Source organism: Hyperolius riggenbachi, chromosome 10, assembly GCF_040937935.1.
Source record: "Hyperolius riggenbachi isolate aHypRig1 chromosome 10, aHypRig1.pri, whole genome shotgun sequence".
Lineage (NCBI taxonomy): Eukaryota > Metazoa > Chordata > Amphibia > Anura > Hyperoliidae > Hyperolius > Hyperolius riggenbachi.
The window spans coordinates 123,211,886-123,230,868 of NC_090655.1; the positions used below are offsets into that span (position 1 = coordinate 123,211,886).

At 44.4% G+C, this 18,983-nt stretch overlaps 1 protein-coding gene across 2 annotated transcripts in view; it reads left to right on the top strand.

The window, feature by feature from the left end:
• SCD (stearoyl-CoA desaturase) overlaps positions 1-18,983 on the top strand; it is a 63,003-nt gene that overhangs the window by 33,482 nt on the left and 10,538 nt on the right. For both annotated transcript variants that reach the window (XM_068257869.1, XM_068257868.1), the window contains exons 3-5: positions 6,082-6,212; positions 10,236-10,441; positions 16,350-16,582. In XM_068257869.1, coding sequence (XP_068113970.1) covers positions 6,082-6,212; positions 10,236-10,441; positions 16,350-16,582 — 570 coding nt within the window. The remainder of the gene's footprint in view (positions 1-6,081; positions 6,213-10,235; positions 10,442-16,349; positions 16,583-18,983) is intronic.

An 18,983-nucleotide genomic window follows, 5' to 3' on the forward strand; every position in this document is an offset into this window, starting at 1 on the left:
TCATAAAGTGAATTGCAGAAAAATGAAATAGAGCTAAAAGTTCTGGCTTTTTCAGATGGCCTTCTAATGTTTATCTCTTCACCTGAAAGATATCTGTCTCATATTGTTAAATCAGTATAAACATTTTAATAAAAAGCCATCTTCTTTGTAAATGTGCACAAATTGGGGACACTGAACATTAATCTTAACAAATCAGACTTCCAAATCTTTAACACCCAGCTTTCCATTAAAATCCGAACCCACTACAGGAAACATTTGGGGGCCGAGGTCCCCAAAGACCTTAAAACGTCCTTAGATGACTACTTTAAACCAATCATAACAGATATGCAATAATCAATAAATGGAAGCACGCAACTTACTTCCTTGACACAGTAGGAGTTATCTAGATGAAACTGCAACCTATATTCCTCTTTTCAATACAAAGAAAGCCCTGGGAAGAGATGCAAAGATGATTTTGCCAGGTTTTACAATCACTTAAAGAACAACTTTAACCAAGGATTAAAATTCATCACAATCGGTAGCTGATACCCCATTTTACATGAGAAATGTCTACCTTTTCTCAAATAGATCCTCAGGGAAGGGGTGTGTGACTGATATGATGAAACCACTCCCAGAGTGTGTTATGATTATGGTCATGACGGTTTCCTTTCTGTGAACTTTGTTGCATTGTGGGAAATAATGTCTGTTTCCAACTGCCAACAGGGTGTGGTTATAGATAGTGGCAATTGATGCTGCCTAGTTTTTTTTTCTTGTCTGCCAATAGTAAAGGGGATGAGGTGCAAGCTCTTTGTGGATTAAATCTCACTTTGTAATGTATTGATTTATTTTTTCTCCTACTATTTTTTTTTCCGGTAAAGTTCCTCTTTAAAGCCTAGGCCTCATGGCCGCGTCCTATTGAATTTTGCGGCCAGCAGCTCTAGAACGCGGCCTATCAGATTCTGCTGCTGGCTGCTGATCTCGCCGGGAGAGAGGCGTGGCTGAGAGGCCAGGGGCGGCTCTGCCATTACGCATTGTCATGGCTGGGGGCGTGGCGCTGGAAGAAAAACTTCCTCCTCAACGCACGCAGCCCGCCGGAGCCTCCCTCAGCCGGCGAAATGGCTTATCTGCCCTCCAGGCAGCTGCGGCTGAGGGGGTGAAGACCAAGAGGCCACCGCTGGAGGGAGGTAAGTTGCGTGTACCCGGGCTTCTATACCCAGTTATCCTATACTAAGGGTACATATACCTGGCTAACCTATTCTAAGGGCACATATACCTGGCTAACCTATTCTAAGGGCACATATACCTGGCTAACCTATTCTAAGGGCACATATACCTGGCTAACCTATACTAAGGGCACATATACCTGGCTAACCTATACTAAGGGCACACACATGCCCAGCTATCCTATACTAAGGGCACATATACCTGGCTAACCTATACTAAGGGCACATATACCTAGCTAATCTATACTAAGCAGTGTTCTCCCCAGAATTTGTTTCCAGCCGGGTGGCATGAAATAGTAGCCGGGTGGCATGAAAAATTAGCCGGGTGGGGCGAGAGGAAAATGCAGGGAACTCTGCTTACAGCATAGGAGGAGGTGAGGAGCTAAACCGATGACAGCCAGGTGGTCACCAAATCTAGCCGGGTGCAGCACCCAGCTAAAAGGGCCTGGGGAGAACACTGCTAAGGGCACATATACCTGGCTGACCCAAACTAAGGGCACACATACCCAGCTAACCTATACTAAGGGCACATATGAATCAGTCTGCACCTCATTCTACCTTGACTTCTCAAGTTGGGAAGTGGCCACTTGCAGGGTCGGACTGGGACACTGGGGGCCCACCAAAGAAATTTCAACCTGGGGCCCACACATCCCATGATTGCGGTGAAAAAAGGGCGTGACCATGCACCGGAAGGTGGGCGTGGTCATGTCGTATTATGGACAGGGCCAAATGTACATTATCTTAGCAGCATTGTAATTCAGAGACACTGCTGCCCAGCAAAACTGCATAGAGTCCCCTCCTTCAATATAAAGTAATGTCCTACTTTGCAGAGGTTGCGACTGCAGAGGTTGCGACCGCATCGGGGCCCTTGAGCCAAAGGGGCCCCGAAAGGCCCTTCCTCAACTACAGTATTACCTCTCTATTGGTCCTGTGCTCATAATAATCACTTCTATAGATACTTTGAACAGTGGTAATCATTAGCAAGCTATTTCCCATCCCCTTCTTGTACCTCTGACACTGTAGTTGCCATTGGCAGGTTTTGGTGCGTCATATCAATTGTTATGTATAGAGTGCTTGGAGGACCCCATTGTAAAATTTGCATCAAGGCCTACAGCTCCTTAGCTACGCCACTGCTCTCAGCATGAGGGATTACAGCACTGAGAAGAGAATTTTTGTGCTGCAGGCAGCAATTGGAGCTCTGTCAGACAAGGAGGGGGGGCCCACCAAAGACCTGGAGGCAGGGCTCACCGAGGGAAAAAACTCTACTACTGTGGCCCAGTCCGACCCTGGCCACTTGTGTGCATAAGCAATATTGTAATGTAGGTGGGTAGGACAGCACTTCTGCACAGAATGGCATATTTCAATTTGCTTTTTTTTTTCCCCCATCACATATTACAGCTAAATTTAACATTTAATCAGCAAGAAAAAATGAATCTGTAGTGGAAGACTGCACAGGAACAATTCAGATAAAGTCATACTGTGTTTAACAAACACCCAGAAGGTCATAAAGTCACTGTTTATAAAGAATGAACACAGTGCATTTTTGTGGGACTTCAATTGTTCAGAGCATTATCCTGCTAATTCAATTATTCAGCCTGTCCTGAACAAATGAGAAAGCAGTTTGCATGGCAGCAAAAATGTATGAGCCTCTAGTCACCAGGCAGAACATCTATTTCAGTAATGGGTTTGGGTTTTGTTTTTCCTCTCTCTCTTTTTTTTTTTTTTTTTTTTTTTGTAATTTATTCACTTTAATAATAAGTGTATCATATGTATCATTTTTTAAATATATATATATATATATATATATATATATATATATATAGACAGTGCATTTTGTATTAGTATCTCATAGGAATACTGCATGTGCAGGTAGCCATTTATTATCATAAGAACTTAGTAGATCTTATTATGAAAAGTGTATAATTTAAGGCAAAGCGGATAATTGCGCTGAGGTCAGAGTAGTTCCCCTGGGAAGCTATTCTTCGTATTGTAACTTGAGCGTAATTGGTGCTGCAGTCTAAAAGCAATCACTGACGACTACCAAATTTAGAATATCTGCCTTATTGTTCCTGGGAACGGCTATGTAACTGATCTGTGCAAATCCACACTCGCTGTTTACGACAAAGGTGATGAGACGTTTTAGACAAGTTGAGGCCTCAGGTACCAATGTGTAAGCTTATTGAGAATTTGATTGCAATGGTGGGCATATTCCCTGGTCCATTTTCAGTGGGAATTCTATCAGGCTTAATGTTTTCCAGGCCGATGTATTTGGAATCTCCATCCTGCTGGCGACTGTGTGGCTCTCGGAGAGGCTGTAGAGTCCAACGAATCACTGCCGCATACTCACATCGCCCTCGACACTGTTCCCTCGCTGGACTCACTTGGTCTGCTGTCTTAGTGAAAGCAGAGCTTCTGCATCTCAGTCAGAAGCCAATTTGATTGGCTCCTGGCCCTGTGATTACTGTGAGCCGATCATAGGGAAGAATAGGAAAAGGACGGATCTGCTCCTTAACCTCCCTGGTGGTATGGATGGTTATACACGTCAATAAAAACCATGATGTGAACAGTATTGACGTGCATACCTGTCAGTACTCTCCTGCACTGTATACTAGACCCTTGCTTTTGGCAAGTTACAGGAAAAATAAGGTTATGAAAGTTAATTGGATGCTAGAGCCATCCAGTATGAAAGGGTTAAAGGACAACTGAAATGAGAGGAGTATTGAGGCTGCCATGTCCATTTCCTTTTAAACTATGCAAACTGCCTGGGTGTCCTGATGATCCTCTGCCTCTAATTCTTTTAGTCATAGACTCTAAACAAGCATGCAGATCAGATGTTTTACTGACATTTGACTGGATCTGCCTTTTGCTTGTTTCAGGGGAGAGATTCAGACACTACTGTGATCGTTTTGGGTGAAAATGTAGCCTAACTACAGATGTCCTGTAATGGCAGTGGCCTCCTCTTCTGTGATTTGCCAAGCCTGAAAATCCTTGGCTGATGCTGTTGTTGTCCCTGTAACAGGGTAGCTCCCACTAATACATCTCCTTCCCTCTCAGGACAGGTTGCTGTGCAGATAGCTAATTATTCCTAGACTATCACCAAAAATGATCAGGAATGATCATTATGGTCGAAAATGACTCAAGCTATGTACAAACCTGAAGACATAACTTACAGAAGCGAGGAAAATTGTATTTACAGTTACTGTTAAATTGAATGACTTTTATTATTGTCTAAGAAAAACTTCACCATGCAATGCCCTGTTAATGTGAACCATGGCTGATGGGTGACACTCACAGCACACATGGACACTGCATTGCTTGCTGATGTCTTCTTTGAACAATAATAAAGGTAAATACTTTGGATGGTAACTGTGCCTAGCGTTTCTTTATCTTTTGTGATGTATGTCATTTAGCAGATCTTGTAAGCTAATGCACACATAGTCCCTGACCAGCAAGTGCATGTAATTGGCCCAGTACAAATTGACAGCCAGTCCAAACTGACAGACAGTGCATTTGATTGGCCCAAATCTAAGCCGCTTGCAATTTGTTTTGAACTTGCATGCTAGCTAAAAAAAATAGCATCCTATTGACCATCCCTGATCTAAAGTTCACCATACACTTTCCCACTCACCCTTTCACTGCCATTTATGAAACTTGTGGAAATGTTGGCATTAATGGCATTCAATCCAATAACAACTATGTTCTTCTAGTCTCATCTCATGATAAATGAGCTAAAGCAGATTTTTGAGGCCAACCCCTACATCATTATTTATTTCTAGTGCCTTAGATTTGGTGTGGGAGAGAATACAAAGTCTTGATCCTTGTGATCCATTTTGAGATGTGCAGCCTGTCTACTTGCAGCATGATCTGCAAGTAGACAGGGCACTTAAAAGTGGAAATGACCTGCTCATTAGTTAATGGGCCTTATAGAACTTCTCTGTCCCTACCCACCTCCTCTCCCTTATAATTACCACCCCCTGTCATTGTGTATGTGCATGATAAAACTTGGACTGCCTGGCTGTTCCAGTATTTCCCACAGGCCTTCTGCCCTGCTAAGGAACAGTTTTGTAGGGGGAGTGAGAAGGCCCAGTACAAGTCACCCTGCGAGGGAACAGTTGTGTAGTGAAAAGGAGTAGGTCTAGCCAGAGCAGGATCAACTAAAGGCAACCCAGGCAGGTATCTGGTGCCTAGAGGGTGTCATGGGACCGACCTGACATTTCCTCTGGTCTCTCTCCACCTACGACATTGCCTAGGTCCCCACTTCATCTTAATCCATCACTGGGCCCAGCACGTCGCTATGTGAGGGAACAGTTGTGTGATGGAAGGGAGAAGGTCCAGCACATGTCACCCTGCGAGGGAACAGTCATGTGGCGGGAGGAAGTAGGCCCAGCACATGTCGCTCTGTGAGGGAACAGTTGTATGGCGGGAGGGAGTAGGCCTAACACATGTCACCTTGTGAGGGAACAGTCATGTGGTGGAAGGGATTAGGCCCAACACATGTCAGCCTGTGAGGGAACAGTCATGTGGCGGGAGGGAGAAGGCCCAGCACATGTCACCCTGTGAGGGAACAGTTGTGTGGCGGGAGGGAGTAGGCCCAGCACATGTCAGCCTGTGAGGGAACAGTTGTGTAGCGGGAGGAAGTAGGCCCAGCACATGTCATTGGAGAGAAAACAACAGGGGACAGATCTGCAGGGAGTGGCAAACATTTTTATGGTAAGTATGCATGTCATAATGAAACCATTGATAGCCCCCAGCATCAGCTCCTAATTTTTGCATTGGACATTCATGTTGAGAGTCTGTTGCTTAAATTCTGGTCATCTAAATTACTTGCTTCTTTGTTTTTTGTTTATCTAATATAACTTTCATTTCATTGTTCACACAGCTTGCGTTTGCTTCACGCTGAGTGCCCTTGGGGTAACTGCTGGTGCCCATCGCCTCTGGAGCCACCGATCTTATAAAGCCACACTCCCTCTAAGGATCTTTCTGGCAACTTCAAATACCATGGCATTCCAGGTAACACATATTATGCATTCTCTGTACAATCAAAAGTAATATAGTAAGTAGTCTCAAGAGCAATTGCCTTCAGTTACATTTATTTAACTCTGAACATGTGGTAGATGTATATAAAAATGCCAACTAATCTAGATGTGATAAAAATGTATATATACAGGTCCTTCTCCAAAAATTAGCATATTGTGATAAAGTTCATTATTTTCTGTAATGTACTGATAAACATTAGACTTTCATATATTTTAGATTCATTACACACAACTGAAGTAGTTCAAGCCTTTTATTGTTTTAATATTGATTATTTTGGCATACAGCTCATAAAAAAACCCAAAATTCCTATCTCAAAAAATTATCATATTTCATCCGACCAATAAAAGAAAAGTGTTTTTAAAACAAAAAAAGTCAACCTTCAAATAATTATGTTCAGTTATGCACTCAATACTTGGTCGGGAATCCTTTTGCAGAAATGACTGCTTCAATGCGGCGTGGCATGGAGGCAATCAGCCTGTGGCACTGCTCAGGTGTTATGGAGGCCCAGGACGCTTCGATAGCGGCCTTAAGCTCATCCAGAGTGTTGGGTCTTGCGTCTCTCAACTTTCTCTTGACAATATCCCACTGATTCTCTATGGGGTTCAGGTCAGGAGAGTTGGCAGGCCAATTGAGCACAGTAATACCATGGTCAGTAAACCATTTACCAGTGGTTTTGGCACTATGAGCAGGTGCCAGGTTGTGCTGAAAAATTAAATCTTCATCTCCATAAAGCTTTTCAGCAGATGGAAGCATGAAGTGCTCCAAAATCATCTCCTGATAGCTAGCTGCATTGACAAAACACAGTGGACCAACACCATCACTGACTGTGGGTACTTGACACTGGACTTCAGGCATTTTGGCATTTCCCTCTCCCCAGTCTTCCTCCAGACTCTGGCACCTTGATTTCCGAATGACATGCAAAAGTTGCTTTCATCCGGAAAAAGTACTTTGGACCACTGAGCAACAGTCCAGTGCTGCTTCTCTGTAGCCCAGGTCAGGCGCTTCTGCCGCTGTTTCTGGTTCAAAAGTGTCTTGACCTGGGGAATGCAGCACCTGTAGCCCATTTCCTGCACACGCCTGTATACGGTGGCTCTGGATTTTTCTACTCCAGACTCAGTCCACTGCTTCCGCAGGTCCCCCAAGGCCTGGAATCGGTCCTTCTCCACAATCTTCCTCAGGGTCCGGTCACCTCTTCTCGTTGTGCAGCGTTTTCTGCCACACTTTCCTTCCCACAGACTTCCCACTGAGGTGCCTTGATACAGCACTCTGGGAACAGCCTATTCGTTCAGAAATTTCTTTCTGTGTCTTACCCTCTTGCTTGAGGGTGTCAATGATGGCCTTCTGTCAGCAGTCAGGTCGGCAGTCTTACCCATGATTGCGGTTTTGAGTAATGAACCAGGCTGGGAGTTTTTAAAAGCCTTAGGAATCTTTTTAATCTGCTGAGCGGTCTGGACGAGCTCAGCTCGTCCAGTACCGCCGGAGCCTGCCGCTCAGGCCCTGCTGGGCCGATTTGGCTCAAATAAAAAGCAGCACACGCAGCCGGCACTTTGCCAGCCGCGTGTGCTACCTGATCGCTGCTGTAGCGCGGCGATCCGCCGCATGCAGCGGCGAAAGAGGGTCCCCCCAGCCACCTGAGCCCAGCGTAGCCGGAACAAAAAGTTCCGGCCAGCGCTAAGGGCTGGATCGGAGGCGGCTGACGTCAGGACGTCAGCTGACGTCCATGACATCACTCTGCTCGTCGCCATGGCGACGAGGTAAGCGAAACACGGAAGGCCGCTCATTGCGGCCTTCCGTGTTACTTCTGGCCACCGGAGGCGATCAGAAGAACGCATCCGGAGCGCCCTCTAGTGGGCTTTCATGCAGCCAACTTTCAGTTGGCTGCATGAAATAGTTTTTTTTTACTAAAAAAAAACCCTCCCGCAGCCTCCCTGGCGATCTTAATAGAACGCCAGGGAGGTTAAGGTGTTTAGAGTTAATTAGTTGATTCAGATGATTAGGTTAATAGCTTGTTTAGAGAACCTTTTCATGATATGCTAATTTTTTGAGATAGGAATTTTGGGTTTTCATGAGCTGCATGCCAAAATCTTCAATATTAAAACAATAAAAGGCTTGAACTACTTCAGTTGTGTGTAATGAATCTAAAATATATGAGAGTCTAATGTTTATCAGTACATTACAGAAAATAATGAACTTCATCACAATATGCTAATTTTTTTTAGAAAGACCTGTATATATACACACACGCACATTTTAACCTTGATGACAAAAACAAAAGGATAGAGCAGAAGGATGACTTGTTCTACTAATTAAACTGTACTGACTTGTGACATGTCTGAAGTACATCTGTATTTTACTGCATTGCAGGGGGTTAAAAACAACCTAGTGCTATTATCTATTTAAATGAGGCAGTCAAGTAGATTTCAGCCCTGTGTCCTAAAAAAATAAATGGGCAACAAAATACTTCTATTTGGCTAAAAAAAGTACAGCTGATAACATCTTAGACTTGAAAAGGGTCATTACCGGTACTTCTTTTCAGCTAAATGAAGCAGATTTTACATCCGACTGTCATGGCTGTTATTTAGTTCTTAAACTGAAAATAAAAAATTTGAGACTTCTATGTTACCTTAGTAAAACACACAGAACTAAGAATCTCATAAGTTTATATTTGGTTTTCTCTAAATAATATTTCAGCACTAAAATGTAAACTGCAGTGTTTTCTTAGCCAGATCGTTTATTTCGTTTTAAGGACAGGGGCTGTATTCCACTTGCCATTTGACTACTTAATTTGCATATATAAAACCACTAATTTTTTTATACTTTCAATGCAGAAAATTAGAAAGGGATGATCTCTTAGTATGACTAGTACACATGTATATCTAGCTACGTCACATGTCAGTTTGGGTACCCTTTAAGACCTCACTTACATCAAGTGATGGAATAAAGTTGATATTAGAGCAGCACTACGTGAGCACTGCATTTTATGGTACTATATTTTCATATGGTTATAATTAATTGCCAACCACCTCCAAATAAGATTAGTGTAAACAGAATCAGATAAAAAAAACAAATCCATATTACAGGTGTTCATAAAAATAAAATGAGCTTTGTTAAATTATGGTATGGCCAATCTCCAGCTGTCTAGAAATCTGGCAACCCATGTTGGAGGACGTCTTGTTTAACTAGTTTGTATTTTACAATCTGATTGCTGTTTTATGCCCAGAATAGCTGGAACTCGTGATGTCACCAGCTGCTGTACTCTCTCTCTCCTACACTGGCGTAATTTTGTGCACTTTTACTATGGAGCAATCCTTTATTATTGAAATCTTACGCACACATAGGTTACTGAAACACATGGCTTTTATCACGGCAATGATAAAAGGTGCAATTAGCAATAGATGGAATTTTTGACGTCTGGATATTGCAGCTAGTGCCCGCTACTTCTAGCCACAATTTCTGGGCGCTATGTCAGGGGGGTGGTTAAGGTTTAGGTGCAGGGGGGGAAGGGTAAGAGTTATGCACCACTGGGGGAGGTTAAGGGTAAGGCAATCATAAAAGCTGAGATTAAAATAACGTGAAATATGACGATAGATAGAACTTTGGGCACCTGGGCAGGGGGGAGGTTAAGTGTTAGGCGCCACGGCAGGGGGGTGGTTAAGGGTTTGGCACCACCAAGCCATGGGGCGTTAAGGACTAGGCATCGGTAGAGGGAGGGTTCTGTGTGAGTGTATGGTTAGGTCGTAGTAAAATATCAGTGGAGATTACCGATTTTATTACCATCGGAAGTAAGTAGTAGAATATTGGGAAATTTAGTGATATTCTTCTAGCGGCAATCCCCTGCGCCCTCTTTTCCAGGCTCCTTCATTACATGTATGCACTATTGTCCTGTCCTTTTTTTTTTTTTAACTATGAACATTTTTGGCAAATAAATCAGTTTGTGGTACACATACACAGCAAGTTTCATATTTATCACTGATTTATGTTTCTGCCTTGTTTTAGAATGACATTTATGAGTGGGCACGAGACCACAGGGCACATCACAAATACTCTGAAACAAATGCTGACCCTCATAACGCAATGAGAGGCTTCTTCTTCTCACACATTGGCTGGCTCCTTGTGCGAAAACACCCAGATGTCATCGAAAAGGGCAAAAAACTTGACTTAAGTGACCTTCATGCAGACAAGGTGATAATGTTCCAGAGGAGGTGAGTTTCCTTCCCTTGATGTGTCTTGCCAGTAATTAACAGCAAAGTATCATGCGTTTGTTACCTTTGATGATGAGGGAAAGAAAGATGCCTAGAAGTCATGTACATATTCACAGCTTCTAGGGCCATACAATACATATTATCACTCGGGCAGGGGCGTAACTATGGGGGGAGCAGCCCCTGCAACTGCAGGGGGGTCCAGAGGTGTGGGGGTCCAGAGGTGTGGAGGGCCCCAACTACTAACCTACCTTTCTCTGATACTCCAGATCAGGTATTTTTGTGGCTGAACATGGCTGAACATGCTATGGGTGTGAAGATCCTGATGGCCACACTTGTTTTATACCCCCCCCCCCCCTACTCAGTGAAGGTCAAAAAGAAGAGGCAGAGGAAGGGTTGTGGACATTAAGGGGGGCCCATTAAAGTGTTGTAGTTATGCCCTTGCACTCTGGTATTATTATACTGTCGTATCTGTCGTAGTGTATCCCCAAAAAGTAGATGTAATCTGACAGCATTTCACCAAAAATACACATAATCTGGCAGAGCTTCCTTCAAAATACAGATAATATGGCAGTGGTTGCCCCAAAATAGACAATCTGGCAGCAGCAGTTCCCCCAACATACACATAATCTGGAAGCAGTTCCCCAAAATACGCGAAACCTTGCAGTGGATCACCCAAAATACACGTAACACCCAAAATACATGCATGTAATCTGGCAGCAGTGGTCCCCCAACATACACAATCTGGCAGCGGTTTCCCAAAATACACGTAATCTGGCATCAGCGGTTCCTCAAAAATACAGATCTGACAGCAGTTCCCCCAAAATAGGTACCCCCAGTATAGCTAGCCAGGTCTATAGGTTTCCCCAGTATAAGTAGCCATGTGTATAGTTGTCCCCAGAATAGGTGGCCAGATGTAGAGATGTCACCAGGATAGGTAGCCAGGTGTATAGATGTCCTCAGAATAGGTGGCCAGGTGTATAGATATTCCCAGAATAGGTGGCCAGGTGTATAGATGTCCCCAGAATAGGTAGCCAGGTCTATAGGTGTCCCCAGTATATGTAACCAGGTGTTCAGGTGTCCCCAGTATAGCCAGGTATAGGTGTCAGCAGTATATGTAGCGAGGTGTATAGGTGTCCCCAGTATATGTAGCCAGGTGTATAGGTGCCCCCAGTATAGCCAGGTGTATAGGTGTCCCCAGTATATATAGCCAGGTGTATAGGTGTCCCCAGTATATGTAGCCAGGTGTATAGGTGCCCCCAGTATAGCCAGGTGTATAGGTGTCCCCAGTATATATAGCCAGGTGTATAGGTGTCCCCAGTATATGTAGCCAGGTGTATAGGTGCCCCCAGTATAGCCAGGTGTATATGTGCCCAGTATATGTAGCCAGGTGTATAGGTGTCCCCAGTATATGTAGCCAGGTGTATAGTGGCCCCAGTATAACCAGGTGTATAGGTGTCCCCAGTATATGTAGCCAGGTGTATAGTGGCCCCAGTATATGTAGCCAGGTGTATAGGTGTCCGCAGAATAGGTAGCCAGGTGTCCCAGCTGGAGGGGAGCAGCGCAGTGGAGAGAAGCATTGGGCAGAGCAGCGGGGAAGGGCGGACGTCTCCCGCCCCCCCCTTCTCTCACCTTGGGGCTCCTCTTCTTGGCTCTCCCCTCCAGAACGATTGCGGCGGTGGCTGGCAGCGGGCATCAGTGGGCGGGACTTACCTCCTCCTGTTCCGGCGAGTTGACGCTGTGCGTGCTGCTGCTCTGGTCTTCACTAAACCAGACTAGCTGCACGCACAGCGTCAACTCGCCGGAACAGGAGGAGGTAAGTCCCGCCCACTGATGCCCGCTGCCGTGCCAGCCACCGCCGCAATCGTTCTGGAGGGGAGAGCCAGGAAGAGGAGCCCCAAGGTGAGGGAAGGGGAGGGAGACGTCCGCCCTTCCCTGCTGCTCTGCCCAATGCTCCTCTCCACAGCGCTGCTCCCCTCCAGAGTGCTAGGGTGGACGACGTCCACTCTCCAATAAAAGTAAGTGGACGTCGTCCACCTGTGTTCACGCAGGACTCGACCCCTGGGCCCCACAAAGTTTTGTAGTTACGCCCCTGCACTCTGGTATTATTGCAGAACTTTATTTATGGGACTGCCATTATGTGATGTATGGTGTTTTTGTTTTCTTGGAACCAAATGTCCTCTAGGCATATGCAAAGCTGAAAAATCTATTTTGTGAGGGGGCCCAACATGCCAACAATTGCAGCCCAGTTTGTGAGATTCTAAGCTGAGAGGATCATATATGTGAAAATGAAAAAGATGTATTAACTATAGATGGCCTATGAGATGGCTTTAATCTCAACTTTCATGCCATTTCATGCAAATAGTATGCAGCTTGGAATTGCCGAACCAGACTGGCAGGAAGTGTATTTGATTGGCTGATTTCCAACCAATTTGCATTCAGTTTGTATTCAAGTCAGCATTATTAGGGCCCCATTGAGCATCTTTAGCAGTGACTATATCCATAGCTAGACACGGTAATATTAAGGTGTTGTGTCCTTTCCAGGATAACCTAAATTGTGTCAGACTAGCTCTAAATATCGTAATTTGTACCTTAGAAAACCAATATATGCGAGACAGGTAATTTCCACGCAGAGCTGCGCAATGATTTTGGCGCCGCCATAGGCCAATCATGGCTGGAGCTAAACTTAGGAAAAATAAGGTATTTGGCCCCCGGCAATAACTGGTGCTCGAATTATGTGTGCCCCCCCGAGTTGCAACAGCCTGGAGGGAGGAATAGCATTAGCCATTATCGCCACCCTGGACTTTCAGCAGGTGCAGGGCGAGCCATCTGTCAGCTTCACTCTACTCCAAAATTTGGCGGCGGCCATTTTACATGTATGCTGGCATATGGTCCTTTTACCATAGAAGAGTAAAGCTCCACAACATTGTCCGCTTACAAATGTTGCTGTATACTTTGCAGCTAGGTTGTACAAAGTGTAATTACTGCAGCTGTAAAGATGACTTCCATTTCTGAAAAGTACAGAGATAAACATGTCCATATCTTATCAAAGGGAAGCCCAGACATTATTTCTCTGTTATCTCAGCTAAGGAATATCTCCGCCTCTAGGTATTATTGCTTCATGGTACCTAGAAGCATAAATAACAGGCATAATTTTGTTTAGATTAAGTAACAATGTATGTCTGTAAACTTTGATCAGACTTTATATCTATACCATAAAGAACTAACACAGTTATGAAGGCACTAGAGGGCCCAAACCAGTACTAGCAAGGGGTACCTAATAACCGGTTAACCGGAACTCAACTAACCAACAGTCTCAACCAATCGGTATAAATCGCAGTACTCACAGTGGTAAAGACCAACTTGTTAGTGGCTGTTTGTGGGCTCTGCTTAGCTCAGAGACTGAGTTCAATGGCTCTCCCAGGGCTATGTCACCTCACCTCTCTACACTAAGGCACTCCATTGAGCTTTTTGTGGAAATTTGCCCGTTGAGCACACTACTGTGCCAAGCTAGCACCATCAGCAGCTGTAAAAATTAATCGAGGCCCTGGATTCAGAATCGTGGCTAGGCCGCATCTTGCAGAAATACTGCAGGGATCTTCACAATGCACTCCACACTGCTTCCACTCTCCTGGGGTCCTGTTAGGGGACTTTATTAAGCATGTATAGGCCAGCAGGAGAGGACAGAGGCCACCAGGATAAGACACAGGCCTCTAGGACAGGACAACAGCCATCAGTCCACACTGCTCCTACTTTCTTATTAAGTTTGTCTTTGTTTGTGTTAATATTACTGTATTTTAACATTAATACATAGTTTATGTTTTATATAGAATGTGAGGTATGGTACTAGTTCTATTTTTAACATTGAGTCTCAAGCAACCAGAAAGCATTTATCAGCCAATCCCAAATGATGCACAATGCTCTGGACGTAACACGAATATGTCATAGGCAGCTATGACATCTGTGTTACAACTAGGGCTGCACGATATATCGATTTAAAATCGAAATTGCGATGTGGGCACAACTACTACGTAATCGCGAAGGCGACGATTTCTTTTAACGCGTACATTTTTTTGCAACCCTTCGCGTTCCACGCGTATAACTGTAGGGCAACTCACCTTCCGGGATCCCCTGCAGCTTCTTTCTACTTCCTCTGTCAGTTGCATTGGTAACAAGCCACCTGTGATGATGTAACTGCATGTCATCACAGGGGGCGCTGGTACTAATGTGATAGATGGCTGGGAGAGGTAGAAGGAAGAAGCTAGAACCTGCTGGTGTCGTCCCAGAAGGTAAGTTTTTACTATGTCTGCTCTCCCCCCACCACTACACTGCTGCCTTGCTACCTATACTACCTAGCTAACCTATGGGGAAACTATACTGGTGGTACCTACCTAGCTAACATTTACTAGTGGCAACTATACTGGCTACTTATACTGGAGACACCTACCTAGCTAACCTATACTGGGGGCAACTATACTGGCTACCTACCTAGCCAACCTATGGGGCAACTATACTGGTGGCACCTACCTAGCTAACCTTTACTAGGGGCAACTATAATGGCTACCTATACTGGAGACACCTACCTTGCTAACCTATACTGAGGCAACTATACTGGAGGCACATACTTGGCTAAAATACATTGGGGGCATTGTGAATGTAGTGCTAAAGCTTGATTTGAAGAAAATCGTGAAAAAATCTAAATCACAATTTCTGAGAGAAAAATCGCAATTTCAATTTTTTCCTAAAATCGTGCAGCCCTAGTTACAACAGACACCAGCAGAGGTGGACAGACACAGGCAGATCAGACATCAGATCTGCACGATAGTCCATAATGGGACCCATCATGGCAATCACTGCATATCGCTAAACATCATTTAACTACGTTTAGTTAGCCTCCCTGGCGGGCTGTGCCGCGCAATATGATTTCTCAGGCCCCGCTGGGCCGATTTGCATAATTTTTTTTTCTGTACACGCAGCTAGTACTTCCTGATCGCCGCCGCTCCGTGCTGATTCGCCACTACCCACCGCGCCACCCCTCGACCCCTTGCGCAGCCTGGCCTATCAGCGCCAGGCAGTGCTGAGGGGTGGATCGGGACTCTCGATGACGTCATGATGTACATGACGATCGTCGCCATGGCAACGGGGGAAGCCAAACAGGAAATCCCGTTCTGAACTAATAGACCGCCAGAGAGGTTAAACAATGTTAGACAATCTCACTAAAATGATCGTTTGTCGTGCGTCATGCAAAAACCCATGGACGGAAAAATAGCCGCAAAAATTGCATCAACAGTACAAGCTTTAAAGTGTACCCGAGGCGACATGTGACATGATGAGATAAACGTGTATGTACAGTGCAAAATATACAAATAACCTGGCTGTTTTATGTGTTGTATTTTGCTGCCTGGAACAGTTAATTTTTAGTCATGGAAGTGACAGCTTCTGTCTTGTCGGTACCTTGTTGTGAATATAGTAAACATCACTAATAAGCAAATTACAGCCATAACAGTTTTCCTGGCAGAATACAACTTCTGAGAGCGGAAGGAGATAAAAAGGTCATGAATTTGAACTCTGGTACACTTAATATGCTGCCACTGAGCAGAGGCAACAAAACATTCAATCTACTTTGTAAATGTTTAAATATAAAATAAAACCATAAGATATCTAAATAAAAACTCATTTTTAGGAGTAGGAGAGGAAATACAATTGTTTATCTCATCAGTTTATTTTTACCTCGGGTTCACTTTAAGACTCAGGAAAAGCATATTTAAGGGATCTTTCTATAGGTGAAGTAAAAACATGTACTTGAAAATGAATTGCATTGAATGATATAACTTGGGAAATACTTTGAGTTAATTCTTTGTGGAATTCCTCAATATCCTGCCTTAATTACCTACTGTCTTCTCTGTCTTAGGCACTACAAGAAGCTCATCCTGTTGATGTGCTTTGTTCTTCCCACTGCGGTTCCATGTTATTTTTGGGGTGAAACCCTGTTTATTGCTTTCTACGTTCCCTGCCTCCTCCGCTACGCACTTGTACTCAATGCAACATGGCTTGTCAACAGTGCAGCTCATATGTACGGAAACCGACCATACGACAAGAACATCAACCCAAGAGAGAATAAACTTGTGGCCTTAGGAGCAATCGGTATGTGTTATGTGTATCTAATGAACTGCCTAGCATTGCTACATCTGTTAAAAACTCATTAACTGAAATGGTTCAGGTTTTCAGTGATTTGTATCAATCCAAATCATAGCAGAATTCAAAGAGGTATTATCTAGTAAAAAATATACATTCATAAGTATCTTGGGTGCAAAGATGGACATAGCATCTACAAATCCGATCCTGCGGGTGGCATTGTGGGGAATGAGCAGTGTACAGATGTGTTGCTCTGCTATAGCAGAGTATTGTGTACTGTTGCTATAAGAAGCGGAGGAGGGAAAATGACGTAGCACATGATAAAGTGGCTTCCGGCAGGTGGGGTTGGTCAGGAAGCAGACAGTGTGCTCGGGGGCTTGAGGAGAGGGAAAAAAAGACGAAGACACCGGGAGACAGATCTGGTATAATATGTAGATGTAAGTAGATGTAAATAAATAGTTGGTTAGATACTTGGGGGTTTATTAGTGAAGAACTTCCTTTGCTTTGTTGTCTGTAGAATAGTGTTGAGATGAAGAGTTTTGACTGTACTCCTGGAGATTTCAGCTAAGATAAGATTCCTCCTCCTGCATTCTGCCAAAAGTGCAGTTGTTTGGTTGGGGAATGGGAAGTTGAGAATACAGCAGATATGCAGAAGTGCATTATTTAAAGAGTAACTCCAGTGACAATAATGTAATAAAAAAGTGCTTCATTTTTACATTAATTATGTATGAATGATTTAGTCAGTGTTTGCCCATTGACAATTCTTTCCTCTCCCTGGTATACATTCTGACATTTATCACATGGTGACATTTTTACTGCTGGCAGGTGATGCCAGTGGAAGGAGAAGCTGCTTGCTTTTTTGGCAGTTGAAAACAGCTGTAAACCGCTGTTATTTCCCACAGTGCAACGAGGTTCACAGACAGGAAACTGTCAGGACCATGGTCCTGACATCACACTGTGGGAGGGGTTTCACCACAACATCAGCCATGCAGAGCCCCCTGATGATCTGTTTGAGAAAAGGAATAGATTTCTCGTGGAAAAGGGGGTATCAGCTACTGTCTGGGATGAAGTTGAATTCTTGGTTACGGTTTCTTTTTAAGGCAGAGGCTAGTTTGCATCTATACTGGGACAGCTGTGCCAGGAGAGGACAGGTTAGATATAGTAAATATTACAGGCACACTGGTACAATCTGCGTGGAGCTACCTCTTCTGTCTTGATTGAGCTCTTCACTCCTGTTTGTAAGGCTGTGGCCCATTAATACACTCTGAGGGCAGTCAGGCCATTAATATCTTGTACACATGTTAAGGTGTGTACACACGCCCTACAAAAGGCAACGACGGGTCCGCCGGACCTGCCCGTTGGGCGGTCTTTTAGCCGACAGTAGTGCTGTGTACGCGCTGTCAGCAGACTGATAAGGCTGTTTCAGCCTTATCAGTCCGCCGACAGCGCGTACACACGCGCTACTGTTGGCTAAAAGACCGCCCAGCGGGCAAGTGCGGCGGACCCGTCGTTGCCTTTTGTAGTGCGTGTGTTCGCACCTTTAGACAATCCTTGGCTAGGGCAATTGTTATGGACCATCTTGGTTGAGAATCTGGCATGTATACAGCTGCCCTGCAACAGCAGTCCAAATAGTGTTTTCTTTCTCCCCCAAGTCACCACTCACGCATTCACTGTCCCATGACACTCCTTCCCTCTACATGAACAGCATATGCTGCTAAGCTAAAACCAAACAGCCAATCTGTACAGTGCTCATTGCCAGAACTGTCACTCTGACAGGTGATTAATGATCATTAGGGGTGACAGTGTTTGAATTGAACATGTTCTCATAACTGCGGTCTATGAGCTTTTGCAGTAAATGCAAGACAGTAGTAGAGCTTGGCACTTGGAAACGAATACTGATAGCATTGCTATCAGGTGACATCCTGCTTTTCCGTGTTGACATACTTCTCCGGAGAAGAGACCAGACATGTGATTACATTTCAATTCATGACCCGTGCTGTGAGGCCATGTTTGCTCAGTTATCAGTCCCTCTATCACTCGTTCCCATCCGGTAATCTCTGGAAGCTACAGCAGTCGTACACATCTTTGGCTGCTGTTGATTTTATTGATCTCTGCAAACAATTCTTATTTGTGTGCGGATGGTGGGGAAGATTTGGCTGCAAGGTATAAAGGAGGCTCACATAGCTAACAAATTCATTTTCTTACTATGATGTGAGAATTTGTTGTCACAGAGTACCGTATTTTATTAGCAAGAACGGTCTTTTTTTTATTATACCAACAGCTTGAGAAATGAGTTCATGTGTATGTTGTGAGATCCCGTTTGGCCTGTTTCAGGTGGGAGGCTGAACTGTGCGCTTGTCGACCAGTTCAGCGCCCCATCTCCCCCCCCCACCCCCACGAACGCCATTCA